The following is a 20,353-nucleotide window of genomic DNA, read 5'->3' on the forward strand; positions in this document are numbered from 1 at the left end:
AAGGAGCAGGGGTCCCACACGTCAGGGACTCGTTAGGGCTGCGAGTTTATGAAGAAGTCGTAGATAAAACACGGAGAAAAATTAGTAGTACCGACTAATTAATCAGCTGTAAGAGAGACATTAATGGTAGCAATCATTGGAGAGGAGCAGGCCATGCACGAAGATTCGTGCAGACTACCCCAGCTAAACAAGAGGTACTAGTAATTTGCGAATTTTTTTGTCATTTTCAGACAGTGAATTGCTTAAAGGAAATGTCGAATGTGCTAATCATATTCTTGGAAGACATCTTTTGGCCGACGCATTAATACGAGCCGCCATCAGTCGAGTGCTTAAAGTCACTGCCCAGTGCCCACTCATGCAGCAACCGGATACAGCTATCCAGGAAAAAGAACAATACATCGATCAGAGCAAAACTCTGTATTCCCAACCATACTTAAGAAACTTGGATCAGATTTTGAATAAATCGCCATATGCGAAAAACCTTTTCGCCAAAATACATTACCCCAAAACATACTCTACATTCAGATTATTCTACCAATGATATCATGTCTAAGTTACAGTCCCACTATAATCAGATAGGATGAGCATTACATTTTTTGTTTCATACAGAAAAACAAGGTACAAGAGGTATGTACAAGGATGGGAGTGGATATCAAGGTTAATTTGACCAAACATGCACCAGCCCTTTGCTGTTCCCAGTGTATATTTCATTGCGGTCCTCATCATAGAAGAGAGCAGTGATGTCCTCCAGAGCTTCCGAAACAGTGCTATGGATAGTAGATCTGCTCTTATCACCTCTCTTTCGAGGAGCAATTGTGAGAGTAGGATCACTGGGGGAGATCTTCGCAACGCACTTTCCCGTAAAGATGTTGCTCATGTTAATTGATCCCATGGATGAAACTGAAAAACAGCAAGTTTATTCCAATTAGTAAAGGAGGAGTAATGTAGTATCAAGATATTACTAGTTTGAGTGGAATTTAGCTATACTTTCTCCAGCCTCGGTGTCAACACAATTTGTGGCCTGCTTTGAAACTTTGCAATATGAGATTATCAAGTCCTGGTCAGCAGTGATGTATATATTATTTGTATTGCAGTTAGGGTGCCATAACACATGATCCTCAAATGATGTAACTAGCTCTCCACGGAAATTCCAGGCTGCGACTGTCCTATTGCAGAATGTCAAGAATAGATTGTTTTCATATAGAAAGATGAATGCTGAGGGGGTCATGAACTCGGTTTTGCTGACTTCAATCAGATCGGAGTTTCTAACCTGGTCAAGAACTAAAGTCAGTTAAAAAAAATGAAAATGCAAGCCCCCCCAGAATTAACAGGAAAAATATATGGTGGCTTACATCAATAATCTGGAGATTTTCCTTGTCTTGCTTCACGAGCAACTTCTCATTAAACTGCTCGATGAAGTCAACCTTTCTATTTCGATGCAGCAACTGACTGAAGGTTTTCAGTGGAGTTCCATCCTCGATTGACAATATCGTCAGTGGAACATAGCAATTTGTCTTCTGGTATATCACGAGCATGATTCCAGGACTGATGGAAGAGAATCATGGTAAGAATGGAATATGAACTACCTAAATCAAATATGATTTTATCAGTGATCAGTGACAGCAAACCTTATTTTTATCTCCTGGATGTTCTTATCACATATGGAATACAGAAAGTTGTAGTTCTTTAGATCAAAAACCTTGTACGTACTGCAAAGAAGAAGCGTTAAACAATGCATATGCATGTTGTCATACTGTTCAGTAAAAATGTCACTTACCTATCCTGGGCTGAAAAGGTCAATACTTTGCCATTAACATCATCAAACTCAACAAAGCCAGGATATTTTAATGATTCAGTTTCAAATAAGGGAAATCCATCATTCAATTGGCCTCTTCTGATGTACCTAAAAAGCAATTGCAAGCAGAGAAGACAAATAAGTCGAAATGAATTGAAAAATGCTTTAAAAATTGCTAAAAAACTGATCATGTCATACAAAGAAGCACCAAGCATCTTAACAAACATACCAGCATCAAAAGCCATGGTAAACCTACTGATATTTTTTTAAAAAAAAAAAAGGCACAGCAATTATGAAGAAAAGCATAGAATAATAGCACGCGTGGTTTGCAGAAACCAAGACGATCAACAGCTAAGCAATAAAAATCAAAATACATTAACTAGGTCAAGAAGAAATGAGTGAGGTATCTTACTCTATTGGAGTTGTTCTGCACTTCAATGAGCTGAAACGATCTGATTCATAAACTGAAACAGTGATGAGGGATTCATTGTTCTTATTATAAAACAAGCTCCTAATAACTTCATCAGGACTTATATTCAAGTAGCATATGCGTTTGTTTGTTGCTGTCAGAACGATAAGAAGGTTATCAGGAACATAAACAGAGAGAAATCATAAATCAAATACTGTAAAGCATGAGACGTACTTCGATTAAATGCAGCACATAAACCTGACTGAGCAAGTGCAAATATAACATCCTTTGCAGCAACAATTTCAATAATTTTGGTTCTGGTCCACAAAAATGGCAATTGGACAAGAAAATGGACTTCATCATCATATGTGTCATATTCTTCCTGCATAGACAATTTCAATCAAGGGCATAAATTACAGTGCAATACCTAAACCATATGTGGCAACACAACAGATAGTACACAGAGAAGTCCTTTTCATTTATATATTGTGTATGTGTCATTTGTATTTAACTTTGATCTTGTGCACATGTGCTGCCCACTTGAAAATTTCCGTACTATAGTTTAGCTATTTTGGATGATCAATATAACAACATCCATATCTCCAAAGATATCAAAGTGAAAATTGTGTATTTTCAATTCCTTCTATCCATGTTGCAAACAGTACTAAGTCAAATTTGAGACAGGAAAAAGAAAACAACACTTCTAAGTCACCATAATACACTCAGTTTCTCTTCTCGCACCTCCAACTCAATCAACCGGACAAAATACAGATTGTAAAAGATTGTCACACACTATTATGTTAACACACAATATGCAAAAACAGAAATGCAACATGTCAGAGTTACTATTTGCTCACATGTTCATGTTGGTAAGCTCATGCTCTCAGATGTGCTATAGCGGTGATGTGGTAATTCCAAAATTTGCTGAATAATATAAAAGTCTTGGTATCCACTTAGTCACGATGATGAAAGCCCACAAGTTGCAATTTAACTGGCATATATTAGTCTTCTAGATTCTTCAGAAATAACAGTTTTCATAAATCCCATGGATAACTGTACACAAAGTTAGGAGCATTTGAATATTTAACAACTGCGAAAAACAGAAAAAGGAAGGGAAAAAAAGGAGAAACAAAGTTTTAAAAATTCTAAGCTATATTCACTTCCAGCACATGTTGTGTAGCAAACTGATTACAACATGTCATGGCAGGTTATGTATTGGACTACTATATCGTGCTATTTGCACGCTGAACCTGGATAGGATATTAGGAACCATATTCCAATTGCAGCTGGGAGTCCCAGATCTAACCACACCCAAACCTTGTCAGAAGCAACTTCAGTTCACCCAACCATCAGTTACTCATTTTCTAACCATTACCCTAACACCTCCACAAGTATCACCATGTTATATAATGATCAAATCGAACATTACAGTTCCTGAAGTCCTGAATTAGCAATCCCTAATCACCACTAGTTTCCTGGATCAGCTGGCAACAGGAGTTTATAGGGCACCACTAGATTCTCTAAGACCGTAGCAGGAACCTACAGTTACGAGGTGGGTGCGCGGAGCACAGACCTGGAGCTGGAAGTTGCCGAACTTCTCGGGGCACGAGAACGAGGAGGAGGAGGGCGCCGCGGGCCGCGGCGGCCGTCGGTGGCCGCCGCCGATCTCGCGGCGCGCGACCTTGTGGACGGAGTCCGAGGGGTCCCTGCGCGGCGGCTTGCGGCACGTGGAGCGCAGGCCGGCGGAGAGCCACGCGCGGCGCCGCGCGGCGGTGATGCGGAGGCGCACGCGCAGGCCGGGCTTGTGGTGGTGCTCCATGGCCCGCGCCTGGCCCCCCGCGGGGAGAAGAGAGAGCCGGTGGTGGCGGGGAGCGGGAGGGGAGAATTCCGAGCTAGGGTTTTGAGCAAGGAAGCGCCATGGGAGCTGGGGAGCAAAGAGTGTGGCGAGGAGAAGTGGGGAGGGGAGTGAACGATGGGGGGTCCCGTCGAGGTCGGTCCACAGACGACAAGGGTTAAGTGTACCAACAGCTGGGCCTACAGTACAGTGTACGACATGGCTTATTTTGGACTTCAGTAAACCAAGAGTCAAGGAGTCAGCAAACGACGCTCTCGGCTCTCCCATGAAAAAAAAAGTTTAAAGTATAGTAACTTCACGGTTATAAATCCTAATAAATGTGTAAAATTATGAATGTAGATCTTTTGGGATGTATGGCCCTGTTTGGTTCATGCTAGGAAGTTCATGCTAGTCACTTTGACCATTAATTAAAGGTATTAAATAAAGTCAGTTTGCAAAACTAACTCTAGAACCCCTGCGTTAGGAATCTTAAAGAATCTAACGAGGTCTTTGACCGCGTGATTAGAGGATGGTTACTGTAGCATCACTGTAGCCAATTATCAATTAATTGCCGTCATTAGATTTATTGCGAAAAGTTACACTCATCCCTAAAAAGATTTTGCAAATAGATTTTATTTAGTACTCCATGTATATGAGATTTTTTTTCGAAAAATGTGTGTGCTAGAATTCTAGCGCCATCCAAACAGGGCCTATAGTTAAACAGCTAAAGCTTCATATGTTCCATCGGATCTTTGGTCAAAGTCTCAATTATTTTGTGGCATCCCGTGTAGTTAATAAATTTCACATGTCCCTGTCAAAATTCAAGGATATTCGGTGTAAAATCTAACAGCTCACGTTATAGAATAGTGTTTCGTTATGAAATTGAAGCGGCTAGAAAATTATTTTTCATTCCAACAAAATCCGATCAGAGGTTCTTTTTTAGAAAGAAGGATGATCAGATCGATTTCAGAGAAACAAAGTTTATGTCTTTTACAACATCAGTTTAAGATATTTTAGTCCCACTCTCCTAGCCACAGAAAGCTATGACTAAGAAGTACTCGGTTATTACATCAACTTCCCGACATTTGGACACAGCTGGCGGATTGGCTAGCAATGCAAGACTTCAACCAATATTATGGGAGGTAACCTCCTCTGTTCATGCTTGGTGGTCGGCCATGGCTATATTGGTGGGCGTACCACGGCGCGAAGTGCGATCATTGATCATCCTAGCCACTTGGGAGATTTGGAAAGAGTGCAACACACGTATATTTGACCGACGAGAGAAGCATCGATTTGGAGTTTGGCTGGTGCAAAGCACTTAGGCCTTCTAACTAAAGGTGTTTATTTTTTTTTCTTGGGACTTTTTTCTTTTTTTGTACTTTAGTCTATCAGGCTCCTCCTTCTTTTTAATATAACAGACAGATCTTCTACTGGTTTGTTTTCAAAAAAGAAAAGGTTTAAACAACATTCGATCAGAGTATCTAACCCCAGCTATGGAACGAGAGAACACACTGAACCACCCCAACTGAGCTCTGCCCGAGTAGCAGCTACGACATGTCCTGGCTCCTGAGTCCTGATACCTGAACATCATGTCCCCCGGGTCAATGGCTCATCATCCATTCACGCTCACAAGTCACAAAAAGCCATTGCATCCCCGAAGCGACCTGACCAGCAACAGGTAAAACGTCCGGTGGCCGGCATCGCAACCGGTACAGGGGAATTTCCGAAGACGGATGGTCGTCGTCAGTAGCTCTGGCAGTCCGTGCCCTGGCCCTTGCTTCCTGTTGATGTCGTGCCGCTAGATTCCCGTGACCGCTAGTAGCACGATCATTAGCAGCATAAAAGCGAGCAGCATCCCATGCAGTCATGCACAGCACAGGCTACTCTAGCGTCCAGTACAGCCAGGGGATAAACTTCTTCACGGGGGGCGGGCGCTGATCGGGCGCAGAGGCTGCAGGCTAGCGACCAGAGGCGGGCAGCGAGACGCGACCCGGCGCCCCGGCAGGAATGCGTAAATGCGGGCACGTACAAGCGTGTGGCTGGTCGCCCCGCATCGGGTGCCCCTGACACGATCGCGGGCGCGTAAATGAGCACCAGAGGCGGACGCAACCGAGCCGGGCCCTTTCTGTTCTGGGGTGTTCGTACCGGCCCGGCCGGCGGGCTCGATCTCATATTCTCTCGGACAGAGCGCACCGTCGCGCGCAAGAGACCCGGATCTTTGTCTGCTGGGGGCGACGACGCACCGGCCGCGGCACAAGGTATGTCACCCGGACCCCGCGCCGCGCACTCCACCGTGCGTGCCCCCGCGGCGCGCCGTGTTTACGTGCCCGCCCTGCGAGATGTGACCTGACCCGCCTCCCTCGGTGAGTCGGTATTTGCGTAATTGCGTTGATCGGTGGGCGGAAGGCGTCGTCCTACATGCTCGCCGCCGGGACAGACAACTGGGGCAGCCTATTTAACCGCTCACGCCACCGGCATGCCAATCTAGGCCGTCGTGGCCCACGCCAAGTCCGCGCGGGGCCGGCCCGCCCACGTCCCCACCCCGAGCCGTCACCGTCAAGCCTACAAGCCAACCTGCGACCGCGAGGCGGAAGGCTTCCCCAAATAATCCCAACTCGCCCGGCGGCCGTCCGTTTAACAAACGAACCCACAGTCCCACACCTGTCGCCGCCGCGCGCCCGCGCGTGCGCCCCACGACGCCAGGCCACCACCTTCCCGCCGGCCGGCCCGGGGCATCGCCTCCCCTCCCTGCCGCCCTCCCCCCACCACAAAGTCAAAATCCGACCCCGAGAGCTATAGCTGAGAGCCACCGCCACGTCCCATTGCTTCCCACGCGCGCGCGTGCACAGGAGCCGGCCGACGTGACGACCAGACGAACCGCGTGCGCGAACGAGGCCGGCGCGGCGATCGACGACCGACCGACCGGGACCATGCCGCGCGGCCTCGGCTCCGGCGGCGAGGAGGCGGTGGACCTGTGGGCGATGGCCGCCGAGCTGGAGCGGCAGTTCGCGGGGTACAAGCAGCGGCTCGCCGAGCGGGGCGGCAAGGCGGCGCGCGAGCGCGACGGCGACGCCGCCGCCGCCGCTTATTACGACGGCACGGGCGGTGTCGGCGTGTACGAGGCGGCGGAGGCTGATGAGGCGGGAGGCCGCGGCGGCGGCGGCGGCGGCAGCAGCGACGTGAGGGGGAGGATGTACGAGGCGTACGTGCGGCGGAGGGACGAGCGGCTGCGGGAAGGGTGGCGCGCGCGCATGGAGCGCAAGGAGGCCGAGGTCAAGGCGCTCTGGGCGCAGCTCGAGCTCACCGGCCGCGCCGGGGCTGGCGCCGAGAGGGCGCCCGGCGGCGACCCGACGCCGACCACGACGGACGGCGGCGCGGCCGCCGGAGACGAGGTAGGTAATTCTGTTACGTGCCATACCACACCAAGCTGCCCGTTTTCTGTTTCGCGGTTGTTCGCCACGACACGTTGCCGTCTCTTCTTGGCTTCCTTCCGATCCCTCCCTGAACGGGTCATTTTTGAACGGTTCCATCTCGTTCCTCGAAGAGGAAAGCGCTGCTGCCACCGTGCCTCGGTTTGCGTATGGAGCTGGTCTTCATACGATTCCACTTGATCCTCGCGATGATCGAGCTATGGGTATAGGGTGGGCGCCGCATCGATGATTCGATGTGACACATTCCGGTATCTTCCCTCCGCTTTTAAGGAAAAAGTACCCCCTCAATTATGGGATGGACTACATAACCCTCAACCTATAAAACAATTTATATCACCTCTGAACTTTCCAAACACGGTCAAATTACCCCTAAAATAGTTTTGAAAAACCATAGTAAATAAGAGAAAAATCATAAAATGGAAAATCCAATTGTGTTAGACTCCAAATGAGTAGATCTACATAGTGAACATATAATATGCTATGCTTTAGTATTTTTTTGCTGTAGCTTTAGATCTGTGCTTTTCTTCATAACTGTAAAAAAATGTACTGAAGCATACCATATTATATGTTCACTGTGTAGCTCTACTCATTTGGCGTCCAACACAATTGGATTTTTTATTTTATGATTTTTCTGTGATTTACTATGATTTTTCAAAATTGATTTAGGGGATAATTTGACCGGTTTTGGAAAGTTCATGGGTGATATAGACCGTTTCATAAGTTAGAGGATTATGTAGTCCCTCCCAAAAAGTTGAGGGGGTGATATGGACTTCTTCCCCGTTCTTAACGTCCAGCAAAAAGTAGAATTCCGGGCTTCCTTTCTTCAGCATGCATGCATGATGCCTGCCTAGCTCAGCATTCACTCCTTTCTTTCTTTCTGTCTTTCTTTTTTTTTGAACGAACATGCACTCCTTGAACACAACATTCATGCGATGTCCAAATTCGAATGTTCCAAAGTTGAGAGGAAGAAACCATTTCCAAAAGGCAAATGAGAAAGAGAAAAATAAATGCGGGTGGACAAACAATTAGTTTGGGAGCAGAACTTGGCCACCAGCAGCAGTAGCATCCAGATTCCGTGCGTCAATAAAAGCACGTCACGCCTAGAACCTGAAGCCTCCTCTCCTCAGATTCCGAATGGCCATCCCTTCTCTGAAGCCTTCCGTCCGCGTGGTCTGCCCTTGGAGGTCGGTCAGGGCAGGCAGCATCATGTTCAGACTTTGGTTGTCGACAGCAACTTATCCCTGTACAGCATATCACATCGTATGGGGACGCGATTGAATGCACGCGCGTGATCACGTACGCCGTGCTGGTGTTCAACCTCGTCAGCTTATCGTATCCATGGTTTATTACTGGTGCCTCCGCTTAAGCGCGGGTTGGATCGTTCAGACTTCAGAGTAGATGCTGCCGTGTGGAAGAGTCAACATTTCGTGACACGAGCCCGTCCGTGTGACCGTGTCGCGTCGGCTGCCGAAAGTTGAAGACCCGGGAGAAATGTTATTCGTGCGTGTCATTCAAGCACGTTGCGTCTCTGTCGCATATAAATATATGGGTCGGCTAATCTGACTTTTTGGTTGAAAATTTTAACGTTATCAGGTGATTGTTTCCATTGACTCGTAGCTGGAATTTCAGAAAATTATAGGACTCATGACAATTTATTTTTAAAAAAAGTTAAGTATTTTCATCTTTGATCAATAATATTTTTTTAAAATAATTACTTTTGTTTTAAATAAAAGTACAAAAGATATTTTTTTCGTCATTTGGTTAAGGCATACTTTTTGCACAGATGTCAAATTTGTGTTTGTCGGGTTGGCTTTAGGGTGCACAAGAATTTTACGCATGGAAAAAAATTTAATGATTGGTTTAAAATTCCACTAAAAATATAAATTCATACGATTATGTTTGTTTAATTGGGTCGCCATGCCCCGTGCAGAGGGAAACTGAGTGGAACGACGACGACAAGAGAAGGAGCTCGGACACTGCTCTTGCTCCGAGGAGGATCACCGGCAAGAAGCACGCGCGGACCAGGAGCTTCTCGTCCTCCATCACCACGAACAGGAACCGCTCCGACGTCGGGAGGCGGCGGGCGCTGTCGCAAGAACCGCCGCCGTCAGAGCCACACGCCTCCGCGGAAGGCAGGAAAGATAACCGAGTGCGCCCGGCCGGCGGTGCGTCGACGGCGACAACCTCCGGGACGGCGAGACCTAAGACGTCCTTGCGTCGCAAGAACTCCGTCAGAGGACACGTCTCAGCGACGCCGGCGGGGCCCAAGCTGCCGCGCTCTCTGCCCCGACGGGCTAGCTCCGGCGGCCTCGAGGCTCTTAGCAGAGAGGCTGTTCTGCCGATTGCCGATGCGCCTGCGTCAGTGCAGAGCAGCTCGAGCGAGTGTGTTGCCCATGGCGAAACCCCGAACGTTTCTCAGCCGAGGCCGTTCATCGTCGAGGACGACAGCGGCGGCGGCTGTGCAGCGGACGAGCGAAGAGACGCCTCGCCGGAGTCAGATCGCGGCGAGGTGGTCGAAGCTGCGTCAGATGGCAAACCTGAAGCGAAAAACGCTGACGTCGAGGAACTCTGCGAAGAGAAGGTCGACGCCTCTCCTGACGAGCTTGGCAATCCCATTCCCAGCGGAGAGATCACCAGTGACTCGGAGACCGAGCCGAGCTACGTCTACATCAACAAGGACAACGCCGAGGAGCAAGCCATGACGGTTCCTGAACCTTTGAAATTGGCTGGTTCTTCGGATGCCGCGCTAGATTCAGACACGAGGACAAACGAAGAGAATGGTGAAGGGATGCCGGCACCAGCCGACGCCACCGCCGCGGAAATCGCGACGACGAACGCCGAGGAAGCGCCGGCCAGAGAGAGCTCCGACGAGTCTTTGTTCTCTGTCAGGTCAGGGCTGATGAGCGCGCGGCCATCATGCAGCTCTCGGGATCAGTCCATCGAGAGGCTGCTAGAAGCAGATGCCGTCCTTCTGCGGAAGAAGCGCGAGGAGCGCGCCGAGAAGAGCACGCCGAAGACGCCGGGCAGCGCGGGGAGCAGGGCGGTCTCCGACGTGGTGCGGTCGCCGAGAGGTGCGGTGAGGGGATTCAAAAAGTTCCTGAGCTTCGGCAAGAAGAACAGAGGCCGGGAGGTCACCGTCATCGACTGCCCGTCGCCGTCTGTGCCCTCGCTGGCGGACGACGACAGCACGAGCGGAGGGTGGCAGTCCGCTGGTTCGATCAAGCCCAGGATGGGCTCCTCGGATGCCGCCTTTGATGATAGGAATGATACAGACCATGGCTACGCGGTGTCCCCACGAGGTAATTTCAATGCTCTTTTCTTTTGAATTTTTTTCATGCCATTTTAGCATCCCTATATGATTTTTTTATTAAAAAACAAAGTGTTCGTAAAATTTATACAGAACTTTATTACCTGCTCTTTTCATAATCTGTGCTCTTTAACTATGACGCTAACGACTGAACCGGCTGGTATAGTTTCAGCTGCTTGCTCTTTGCAAAGCCTTGTAGCTGCTTCTCCTGCAAAATCTGAACTAGCTGAGATAGTTCCACAAGAGAAATCGCCCAAAGGTAAACATGTTTCTGCTGCCTATATTAAAGTCTTGACACGCATTTTGTGTAGTTTCTAGTAGGCCATTTTTTTTTCTCTCTGGCACCGAATTTATGGATTCTTTCTGATTTTGCTATTGCAGCTCCACGATCATTCTTCTCATTTAGATCGCTCAACTGTGGAAGGGGTTGATTGATTCAAGGCGTTGCCAGTGTAGCCGCTGTAAATTCTAGAAATAAAGGCTTCAAAATTAGGTTGCTGAGTGAAATCTGATGATGTAACTTGTGCTTTACGTGCTGTTTCCTTGTTGATGCCGGTACGACTTCTGTGGAGTGATCTGTTATTCGGCCAGATGTATACATTAACAGTAGATTTACTGTTGTTTGTACAGATCCATCCCTTGTACTCATGCATATGAAAGGCTAGAAATGGAGAAGTTCTGAATCTTCTCCAGTTTTTTCTGGTACATGTTCTTATCCACTATGTTCGGCTACAACCAGTTAACAGTGCTTTTCTCTCACGTCAAACCAGCACTAACCACCAGCCAGCCGGCAGTACTTTTATCTCACAACAAATCAGCACCAGCCACCAGCCACAACAAAATAGCAGTGCTTTTCAATGCGGGCTGGAAGTTGCTTGTATTAAACCTGCTCGATGGATGGAGGGTAAAAAGGATATTTCACACCCCAAACTGACTAAGCGGTGACTGGAGTAGCTTATGTGGCGTGCCACGTCACATTCAAAGACAAAGTTGGGCCGGTTAGGATAGTTCAAGGACTAAAATGGACGGACCAAATTGAGCCGAGCCCCATAGTTCAAGAATGATTTTGACTATTTTACCTAGAATTGTCGAGTTTGATAATAGTAGTAGCACCGTGACAGTGAAAAGAACACTTTTGTATACAGTATGTCGTGTTGGTTAGGGCAAATGCATTTCACACCCATGATCCTAAACATGGGATTCTGACATTAGTACAATCTTTCACTGTCCCATTTCCATTGGGGAAAATAGTTGGAATAATTGTCACGAAATGGATGATTAATGCATTTCGATATGATGATGCCAGTGCAGATTTTAGAAACTAGGGACTATGCTAGGAACAGCGAAATGGACGACACAATTATTAGGCCACTCGTGGAGGAACAGATGTCCAGCTCCAGCATCTAATCGATAGGACACTCTGGGAACCGGGATGTACTAAAACACGGGTCATCGATCGGTGCCTTCTGCTTGCTCGTAGAAGCATCTCCTGATTCTGTGGTACGTGTAGATCTCAGTTCTCACGCCACTCTATGTGCAAAAGGAAACATAGGCATGTCGTGAACAATCTCGAGTACATACACTGCCGCGTGATTTTGACCAGATGCCACCTTTCAGTTGGAACAGTATATGGGCTAGGAATGAAGAACACACCTGAGCTTCCTAGTTTTTTGTTTCCAGGCTTCATTTGCATGTACTTCGTTCATCACCCCTTTCAATCTATACATATTATTAGGAGAGGCATTGACTGGCAAAATTAGTTTATTTTCCACTACTCCACTCCATATGCATTGAGAAAGAATGAATGTATCCAAACAAGACTGTATCTGAAAGCAGTTTTGAAATGCAGAATTTTCATGTGTTGGATTAAGAAAACATATAGGATATACTAATTTTGCACGAACTGGCAGTCCTACAAGAATTTAAAAAGTAGGAACATCTTTAGTGAAGGCTTTGGATGCAAAACAAAAATTCAAAGAGGCACAAAAGAAAATGTACATGGTTGCGTGCATCTCAAAAGGAATCAAGGGGAATTTCAGATGGTGCAATCCTTTGTTAGAACATGCAGTAAATTTTCCTACATGATCACAATCCACCAAAAATTCCATGGCTTCAGCATTCTCTCCAAATAGGGTCTAAATTACTTTTCTGCTGGATCGAACCACCGGACTAGTATGTATATAATTTACTCGAAATATAGTCTTCAAACATCCAAGCCTGCGCCATGCTGCTAAATGAGCGAGCTAACGACCCTAGTCCAACTAGCCTAGCTAGCTAGTTCTATTCCCCCGGCCAGCTACTGCATACCATACTGGCCACGGAGCGAACCCTGTTGGGGCAGACTGAAAATTTTGTTGTAGTTTCCTAAAAAAATGTTGTAATGACAGCGAACTGTAGAAAAACAATCATTTCTTTATGCAAAGCTGAAAAAAGTGTCTAATCGGAGACGAGGAATTCAACTTTAATTTAACAGGAGAATGGTCATATATACGGCGCCACTTGGCAATTTCAGGTGAAGCAGTTCAAATCGATGCGTCTTAGTGTTACTTTGGACAACCTACTAGCGAAAAAGATTATGACCACGCTCAAGAACTAAAGATTTTCATGGAAGTTTCAACGAGCTCCAATGACTTCTCAATGACAAATGTCTAGGTCAAGGATTCGTCGACCACCATCTATGACCTTGCCACTGACCACCAAACTTTAGTTTCCGGCTACTCGAATTCCTGCCTAACCAAGAAATGGAGGAGCTGCGCGCGTGCTGTGTTTTCTTACCAACGCATCCGCCGTCGAACCGCCGCTGGCCGATGAGAGCTTATTAGCTCTCCCGCCCATTAGCTTAAGAGGCGTTCGGGCCGATGGATCGATGGGGCGAGAATCCATGATGGAGAAGGAGCGCACGTGCTGCGATCGACATTGCATACATGCAGCGGGCTGCCGGCCGGCCGGCCGATCGACCGAGCACGTGCCCTGCTTCTCCAGCAGGGTTTGCTCGCCCCTCCCATGAGCCACTGCGAACAACTGATGCAAAAATGGAATGCTAGATGAGCTATAGATTGGCAGCTAGCTATACTACTTGTAGAGTTGTAGTGTTGGCAGGCTTGTGTGTATATATAGGCAGCAAGGGCGAGTGGTTCGTGTGGTGACAGGGTGTGGCTATGATCCATCGTGAAAGGGCCAAGCTTTCCGGTGAAAGGGAGGGCGCACCTGCCGCCGCCTCGGATGCTTTGCTTTCCATGGATGAAATGGCAGACCACCAAACCTGGGGGGGTCTCTTATTCTCCATCCGCGTCATCTCCCCGGCCGAGCTAATTATAAACCCGGGGGTTAGTTTAAGTAGCCTCCTGCAGATTGTAGTTAGTCGCTGTCTGAACTGGATTCTTTAATCAGACAAGGTTTTTACTCCGATTGCTGCTTTTGCGCTTGTTTAAGTAAAAAAGAATGCTCCTTTTACTCGGCGATGACGGCAGTAATGCTAGTTTAACCGGCCGGTCGGCCCGGCCCAGCGACGGCGACCGTCAGCTTTGGCCGGGGCCGCCTAGCTCCTCCAGAACGCAAGCTAACAGGTCAGATCACCACTGGTTTTCTTAATCGCAGCCACATGTTTAACCTAAAAGACTCACTTACCTGTAGCTCTTATCTTGTCGTCGCAGGCCGGACGCCGGCACGCCGCGGCCGGCCAGATAACTAGATAGATCAGCAGGGGTGGCACACTGGCACTGGCGGTCTTGTGTTCATCTGTTGCTGGTGCGTTCATGTTCATCCAATCGATCATCTGCCGGTCATCTCGTGCAAACTTGCAACAACTGAACAACAACTAACTCAAATGCTGCCGGAAGATCATGACGATGGGTTGCAGACAAAAGTTCAGAGCGCAAGCCACGGTGTGGCTACCGCTAATTAAACCAGGGCACGCGCGACGCTGCCGTCGGCGCCCGTCATGTTGATGTCAGTTAGAGCGTGTTGTCTGTCCGGCACCGCCATGTTCATCAAATGAGGCCTCAATTAACAAGGGATTAAGCCAGAGATGACGATGATCAGCTGCCGGATGCCCTCTTGCATTGGTGGTGTAACAATTGGCGCATCCGTGTTGGGGCGCTAGCGTCTAACCACGCGAGTGCCGCCGCGGGTGCGGACAAGGTTCTCTAGAGCCGGTGGCATCGGATCGCAAGGCGTGCGCGCGCGGGACAGCGACGGGAATCCAAAACAAATGCACGCGCGCTCCCCGGTTGGTGGGTTGGGCATCAGTTTTGGGTGTCCAGAGGTTGCCCCCCCCCCCCCACTGTCGAGAGTTGGAGTTGGACAGGGGGGGGGCATTGGCTAAATCAGATGGGTTCGTCGTGATAGTCCCTGGATTAGTCGCTATCACATACAGAACTCATTTCAGGCAGAAATCACAGTCATACCAGCGATTACTGAACATTCATGGGTTTAACTTATTACAGCATTCGGGATGTTAGTAATAATCTCCGAGTACAAGCCCGATGGGCTAATTGAAGTGCAAACAGAAAGCATAACGGTAACTAGTTCTTCATGCTGGTCCTCCTCCGGGAATCCTCTTCTCCACAGGCATCCTTGAGTGTAGCACGCCTTCAGTCGTACCGTCATCGTTGTTGTCGTACTCCGAATCATACCCTGCATCTACCCAATCTATCCCCAAGGATGGGATAGGTCCACGTCACCATCCGCATGAAGCAATATGTGGATGCATTAAGGTAAAAAACAATACCAAGGAAAAGTCTATGGTTTCCTATGCAAGCATTTATAATAAGTCATCCATTCACCTTCAGACGCGGGCAGCTCCGGCACCCGGACTCCCGGTCAACTAACTTCCGCTACAACAACTACCCAAGTTCGGTGCGGGAACTCCCTCTCCCCGCACCTCAGCTGCTATCCGAGCAGGAAAGTGGACTAGAGGAAGGTAGAAGAGTATATGTGGATCTAACTATATTCGTGGGGCCAGATCAAGAGTTGTATATGACCGAGTACGCGGCTATATATATATATATATATATATATATATATATATATATATATATATATATATATATATATATATATATAGTTTTCACCCTACAGGGGTTGTACACCTGTACCCACTCGCCCCGAATCCAGCCGGCAAGCAACTCCGACTGTCTCCGAGGCACCAGTCAACGAAACTAACGGCTACGGCACCATCCTACTCCCGGTCTGGGGTGCGTCCTCCCGTAGTAGGTCGCCCGGGGCTGTGAAGCTATCTAGAATGGAATCTCCATGGATCCTGCGATCGGGGGCTAAAGGGTCCTGCCCACTCCCCCTGACACTGACACTGAGACACTCTCCTCTTGCAGTAATGGTGCCGCGCGTAGCTAGCTCGGGCTGGGTCCCCCCTCATAAAGGATAAGTGGTGTGCACGTTTGACATAGTTCCATCACCGGGGCCACAAAGTCAAGTCCTTAATCCCACAAGGGCGAGCATCTTCATCCACAGTTTGCGTTCCGTAAACACGGTTCGCGATCGGCACCCATTACATGTATTGCCTCCTCTACTCCTCAACTCATGTTTCCACGGGAACAGCCTTGCACCGCCACAGGTGCTCGTCACCCATCACAGGTGCTCACAGGGTTGTGCCCAACACACAACCCCCAGCTCCCGACCCTAAGGTCGGAGAAAGGGTCCGCTCGCCCTGCTGTAACCTATCCCCAACTCCTGTATATGTGGAGGCATCTTCCAGCACGCCAGGACTATACCATATATATATATATATATATATATATATATATATATATATATATATATATATATATATATATATATATATATATATATATATATATTCCCATACCCCAATCTCACACACACATAGTAGCAATAGCATACATCAACAAAGATAAACATGGGAACAAGGAATACGGTAATAAATGGTTATGCAAGCTCATCTCAACACTCAATTTGGGGGTGTAGCGTGTGTAGCAAGCAATGCCTAATAGGTATTCAAAACATGGATGCGCATGAACCTGGGGTCTCCTCGTAGTGTTCCGGGAAGTCGGGGTAGTCGTAGCCTCCGGACTGCTCCTCGGCGTCAGGTCCTAATCGTAATTACGGGAAAAATATAAGGGTCCAAGTGCAAAGATGCACAAAAATCCTCAAAAGAAGATCCAAAACACAGCAACTCCTACTCTAACGCGTAGGTCATGATTTTAGAAGAATTATGAAACTGGTTTTATAATTTTCGGAGTTACGGTTGATTTATTATCAATTTTCTAAGCCTAAAAGCATTTCTGGAAATAATAAAAGGATTTCGAAAAACCAAAAAGAAAGTCAGTGACACGTGGCAACCTTTGGGCGTGCCACGTGGCATGTTGACGTCAGCATGATGTCATCAGGGGGGTCGGGTATGATGACATCAGCATGGCCCCATGCTGACGTCATCGTTGACTAGGTCGACATTGACCCAGTCAACGGTCAGCGGTCGCCGGTCTCAGGGGGCCCACCGGTCAGTCAGCGGGTCTCATCGACAGGTGGGACCCGCGTGTCAGTGCCGTGCAAAAAGAAAAAGGAAAAAAGGGATCGCGTCTTCGGGCCGAAAGTTCTCCTGGGCTCTTCTCATTCTTGGGCTTGTTGGGCCGGTCCGGGCCCGTTTCTCCTCCTCTTCCTTTTCTTTTTTTCTTCTCTTCCCGCTGCGGCTGACAACTCTGGCCCACTTGTCGGCGACTCCTGGATCCCGTGCGGCCTCCTCCCGATCCGTTGCGATCTCTAGCACATTTGTGCGTGTGTGTGTTGCCTGTGCTGGGCAGGCTCGCCACGCCGCGAACGCGACGTCGCGGCGTGGGCGCGGCAACGTTCCATGGCAACGGCGGCTCGGCCTGGCGTCCGAGCGGGCAAGGGCCCATCCTTGGGTGTGGGCACGCTCACGCAGTCACTGGGTAGGGCCAAGGGCGCGGCCTGGGCGAGTCTTGTGCGCGCGCACGCCGTCGAGGCGGCGGCGCGGCCATGGCGGTTCGGCAGCAACGACTCAAAGCGACGGCAGCGGTTCACGGTGCCGAGGTAGGCAAAGGCCTCGCTTGGGCTCCGCAACGTTCGCTCGCACGTGGCCCACGCGCTGCGCGGCCACGGCGGCGGCGGCAACGACACAAAGGCGTCGCGACGGCGAGGCCCGGCGATGGGACAGCCTCGCACATGGCGGGCCTTGACGCGGGTGTGTGCACACTCGCGCGCGGGCACCAGGCTTGCCTGGGCCGCGGCGCGACCGCGCCCTAGGCACGGTGGTGCTAGGTCAGGGGAACGGCGGGTTGCGGAGTGAACAGCGGCGCGGCTCGTCGGGCTCCTGCAGGCGCACAAACAAGGGGAATGGGGGCTTCCTAGGACTTCACTACCGACGGCTCAACGGCGGCCAAAGCACGCCGGAGCAGGGATTTGGTAAGGCGGAACGGCGGCGCTCACCTGGCGGGTCTGGAGGAGATGTGCTCGGTGCGGCAGCGATTCGGTGCAGGCGGGCCGAGGCAGTGCCGTGCCAAGCTGCAACGTCGTGCAGGGGTACGGGTCGCCGGCGTGGAGAAGCTCCGGCGGCGGGTCCTTCTCATTCCTTTCTCTTCTCCCTTCCTCTCCTCCTTGCCTCCTCTGTTTTCCTCTCTCTTGGCGGCGGCGGCGAAGGGGAAAACCCCTAGGTGGCTAGGGTTTTGGCGCCGGGGCCGTGGGGGTTTTATAGACGAGGCACTAGGGGTAGGGTGGCCCGGACGCCGGGGAACGGCGTGGATGTGACGGGCTCGCCGGGCGGACGCGTGGCGGCATAAGGACTCCGCGGCGGGCTTTCGTGCGCGGGGGGAAAGGGGGAAGCGCGCGCGGCAAGGAATCGGGCCGACCGCGGGGGCAGACGCGGGCGTCAGCAGGGCAGTTGGCCGGCGGGAGTTGCGCTCCGCGCGCTGTCGCGACGCGCCGCGGGGAAAAAGCAGAGGAGGCGCGGCGGGCGTGAGGTGAGGGGTAAAGCTGACAGGCGGGGCCCTCCTGTCAGTGGCCTTTGGCGGCGAACGGGTAAGGGAAGCGGGTGCTGGGCCGACGCGGGGGGGGGGGGGGGGGGGGGTCAGCTGGGCCTTGCGGGCGTCCGCGCACATGGGCGCGCGCGACCGGGCCGCAGCGGCCGGTTTCTGGGCCGAACGGGGGGTAGGTTGATCGGGCCGGTTAAGCTAGGTGGGTTTCGGCCCGTTTCAGTTAGAGGGTTAGGTTAGTTTTTTGTATTTGATTTGAATGGTTCTAATTCAAATCAAATACCACACAATTCAAACAAAAACCATCCAAATGAAACTGAAACAAGTAGAGGCAATAAACTCCAATTCCAAATGTGGCACACTATCATTTAGGTCCTTGTGTTAGAGTTATAGTTTAAATTCTAAGAATTTGGGGAAAGAATAGCATTATCTCTTAAGTGATTCTAGCTACTAACACTTCCACGCAAAAAGTTTTTAAAATTTCGTATTTTTGAAGATAATAACATTTCGTAAAATTACGGAATGTTACAGGTTCGTCTCTTCTGTCTGGTGCCCTAGGATTTGGCGCGGCGCTGATAGCCTACCGGGCTAACAATTGTCTTAGCTAATGTCGCCAACAACCGAACCCCTTACAGTAATCTGATGTGTGTTTGTGTGTCCTTTGGATCGTGAATCATCACACAAGCCAATCGTACCTTTCCATATCGTCAACTTCCTTTTAAAGGATCGAGATTTTCTACTCCAGTTGGTCTTTCAAGAAGATCAACATGGCATGTAACCTTGTGTAATGCGGTCTCATGCATTGCAACGTCATTTTTAGACGATGTAACATATAGTATTGTCTTATAAGATGCTTCATATTAAATACACAATTCCATAATTCGTGCATAGAAAAAAATATTGTGAGTTGCATGGCAACAACAACGATAATGAGAAAGTGACCTCATAGTCCTAAATTTTAGTCTATGAGGCGGTTGTTTCGCGATGCAACCAACTTGTTCTCTCTCCTCCCTCTCCCTATCACCTAATAAGAAATTCTACTTGGATTTGCATGAGATGACCACCGCTGACATATAGCAATGCACTTGCCCAAGGGCGGATCCAGCGTGGGGGCAGGGGGCTGGAGCCCCCCTACCCCCATGCATCACATGGAGCCCCCCCAAAGTCCCCTCAACATTTTTTTGTTATGGATGAGGTAGAGAAAGAAGAATAAGAAAAAGAGAGGAAGAAGAAAGAAGGAGAAATAAGCCCCCTCAATGCTCAATTCTTGGATCCGCCATTGCACTTATCCGGTTTCAACAATCAGTAATTCCCTTATCTCTAGACAACACATCTTAAAAAAATTATAACTTTTTCATATGACCTCGGATGAAGATAAAATTTAGATAAAAATTGTAGATCACGACAACATCTAAAACTTTACAACTCAAACTTTTTTCATTTGAAATAATCTTCAGGCTCAAATAATCAACACAATATTTAGATCTAATGAACCAGAAGATTTTCCCTTCTCTGGGCAGCACATCTTCAAAAAATCATAACTTCTTTCATATGAATTTGGATGGAGATAAACTTTATATAAAAAATATAGTGCTCAACAACTTTGTAGTTCA

The 20,353-nt window shown here is 48.9% G+C and overlaps 2 protein-coding genes across 4 annotated transcripts; one reads left to right on the forward strand and one right to left on the reverse strand.

Moving 5' to 3' along the window:
• Positions 1 to 418: 418 nt before the first annotated feature.
• LOC120644056 lies at positions 419 to 4,189 on the reverse strand. Of its 2 annotated transcripts, none has more exons than XM_039920614.1 (8): positions 3,778 to 4,186; positions 2,439 to 2,586; positions 2,208 to 2,358; positions 1,778 to 1,903; positions 1,629 to 1,709; positions 1,353 to 1,545; positions 988 to 1,270; positions 419 to 900 (listed from the first exon to the last, which is right to left on the reverse strand). In XM_039920614.1, the coding sequence occupies exons 1-8, from the start codon at positions 4,021 to 4,023 to the stop codon at positions 659 to 661; spliced, it is 1,470 nt and encodes a 489-aa protein (XP_039776548.1). In that variant the 5' UTR covers positions 4,024 to 4,186; the 3' UTR covers positions 419 to 658. The 2 variants fall into 2 exon arrangements, 1 of the variants encoding a protein (XP_039776548.1); XR_005663359.1 differs by having other exon boundaries at positions 434 to 900; positions 988 to 1,281; positions 3,778 to 4,189.
• A 2,523-nt stretch (positions 4,190 to 6,712) lies between these two features.
• On the forward strand, positions 6,713 to 11,483 carry LOC120644097 (another transcription unit protein-like). 2 transcript variants are annotated; one of them, XM_039920651.1, is made up of 4 exons: positions 6,713 to 7,430; positions 9,400 to 10,768; positions 10,943 to 11,035; positions 11,158 to 11,483. In XM_039920651.1, exons 1-4 carry the CDS (start codon positions 6,969 to 6,971, stop codon positions 11,205 to 11,207), a joined length of 1,974 nt encoding a protein of 657 aa, XP_039776585.1. In that variant the 5' UTR covers positions 6,713 to 6,968; the 3' UTR covers positions 11,208 to 11,483. The 2 variants fall into 2 exon arrangements, with proteins under 2 accessions (XP_039776585.1, XP_039776594.1); XM_039920660.1 differs by having other exon boundaries at positions 10,949 to 11,035.
• Positions 11,484 to 20,353: the final 8,870 nt, after the last annotated feature.

The sequence above is a fragment of the Panicum virgatum genome, chromosome 1K (assembly GCF_016808335.1).
Source record: "Panicum virgatum strain AP13 chromosome 1K, P.virgatum_v5, whole genome shotgun sequence".
Classification (NCBI taxonomy): domain Eukaryota; kingdom Viridiplantae; phylum Streptophyta; class Magnoliopsida; order Poales; family Poaceae; genus Panicum; species Panicum virgatum.

What these genes read in the sequence shown, in the direction of transcription:
- LOC120644056 (XM_039920614.1), bottom strand. Translation starts at nt 4,023, where the DNA reads ATGGAGCACCACCACAAGCCCGGCCTGCGCGTGCGCCTCCGCATCACC. An exon ending in ATGTGCTGCATTTAATCGAA is followed by an intron (nt 2,359 to 2,438) that starts GTACGTCTCATG and finishes TCGTTCTGACAG; the next exon opens with CAACAAACAAACGCATATGC. An exon ending in TGACACCGAGGCTGGAGAAA is followed by an intron (nt 901 to 987) that starts GTATAGCTAAAT and finishes GCTGTTTTTCAG; the next exon opens with TTTCATCCATGGGATCAATT.
- LOC120644097 (XM_039920651.1), top strand. Translation starts at nt 6,969, where the DNA reads ATGCCGCGCGGCCTCGGCTCCGGCGGCGAGGAGGCGGTGGACCTGTGG. An exon ending in GCGCGGCCGCCGGAGACGAG is followed by an intron (nt 7,431 to 9,399) that starts GTAGGTAATTCT and finishes TGCCCCGTGCAG; the next exon opens with AGGGAAACTGAGTGGAACGA. An exon ending in CTACGCGGTGTCCCCACGAG is followed by an intron (nt 10,769 to 10,942) that starts GTAATTTCAATG and finishes CGGCTGGTATAG; the next exon opens with TTTCAGCTGCTTGCTCTTTG.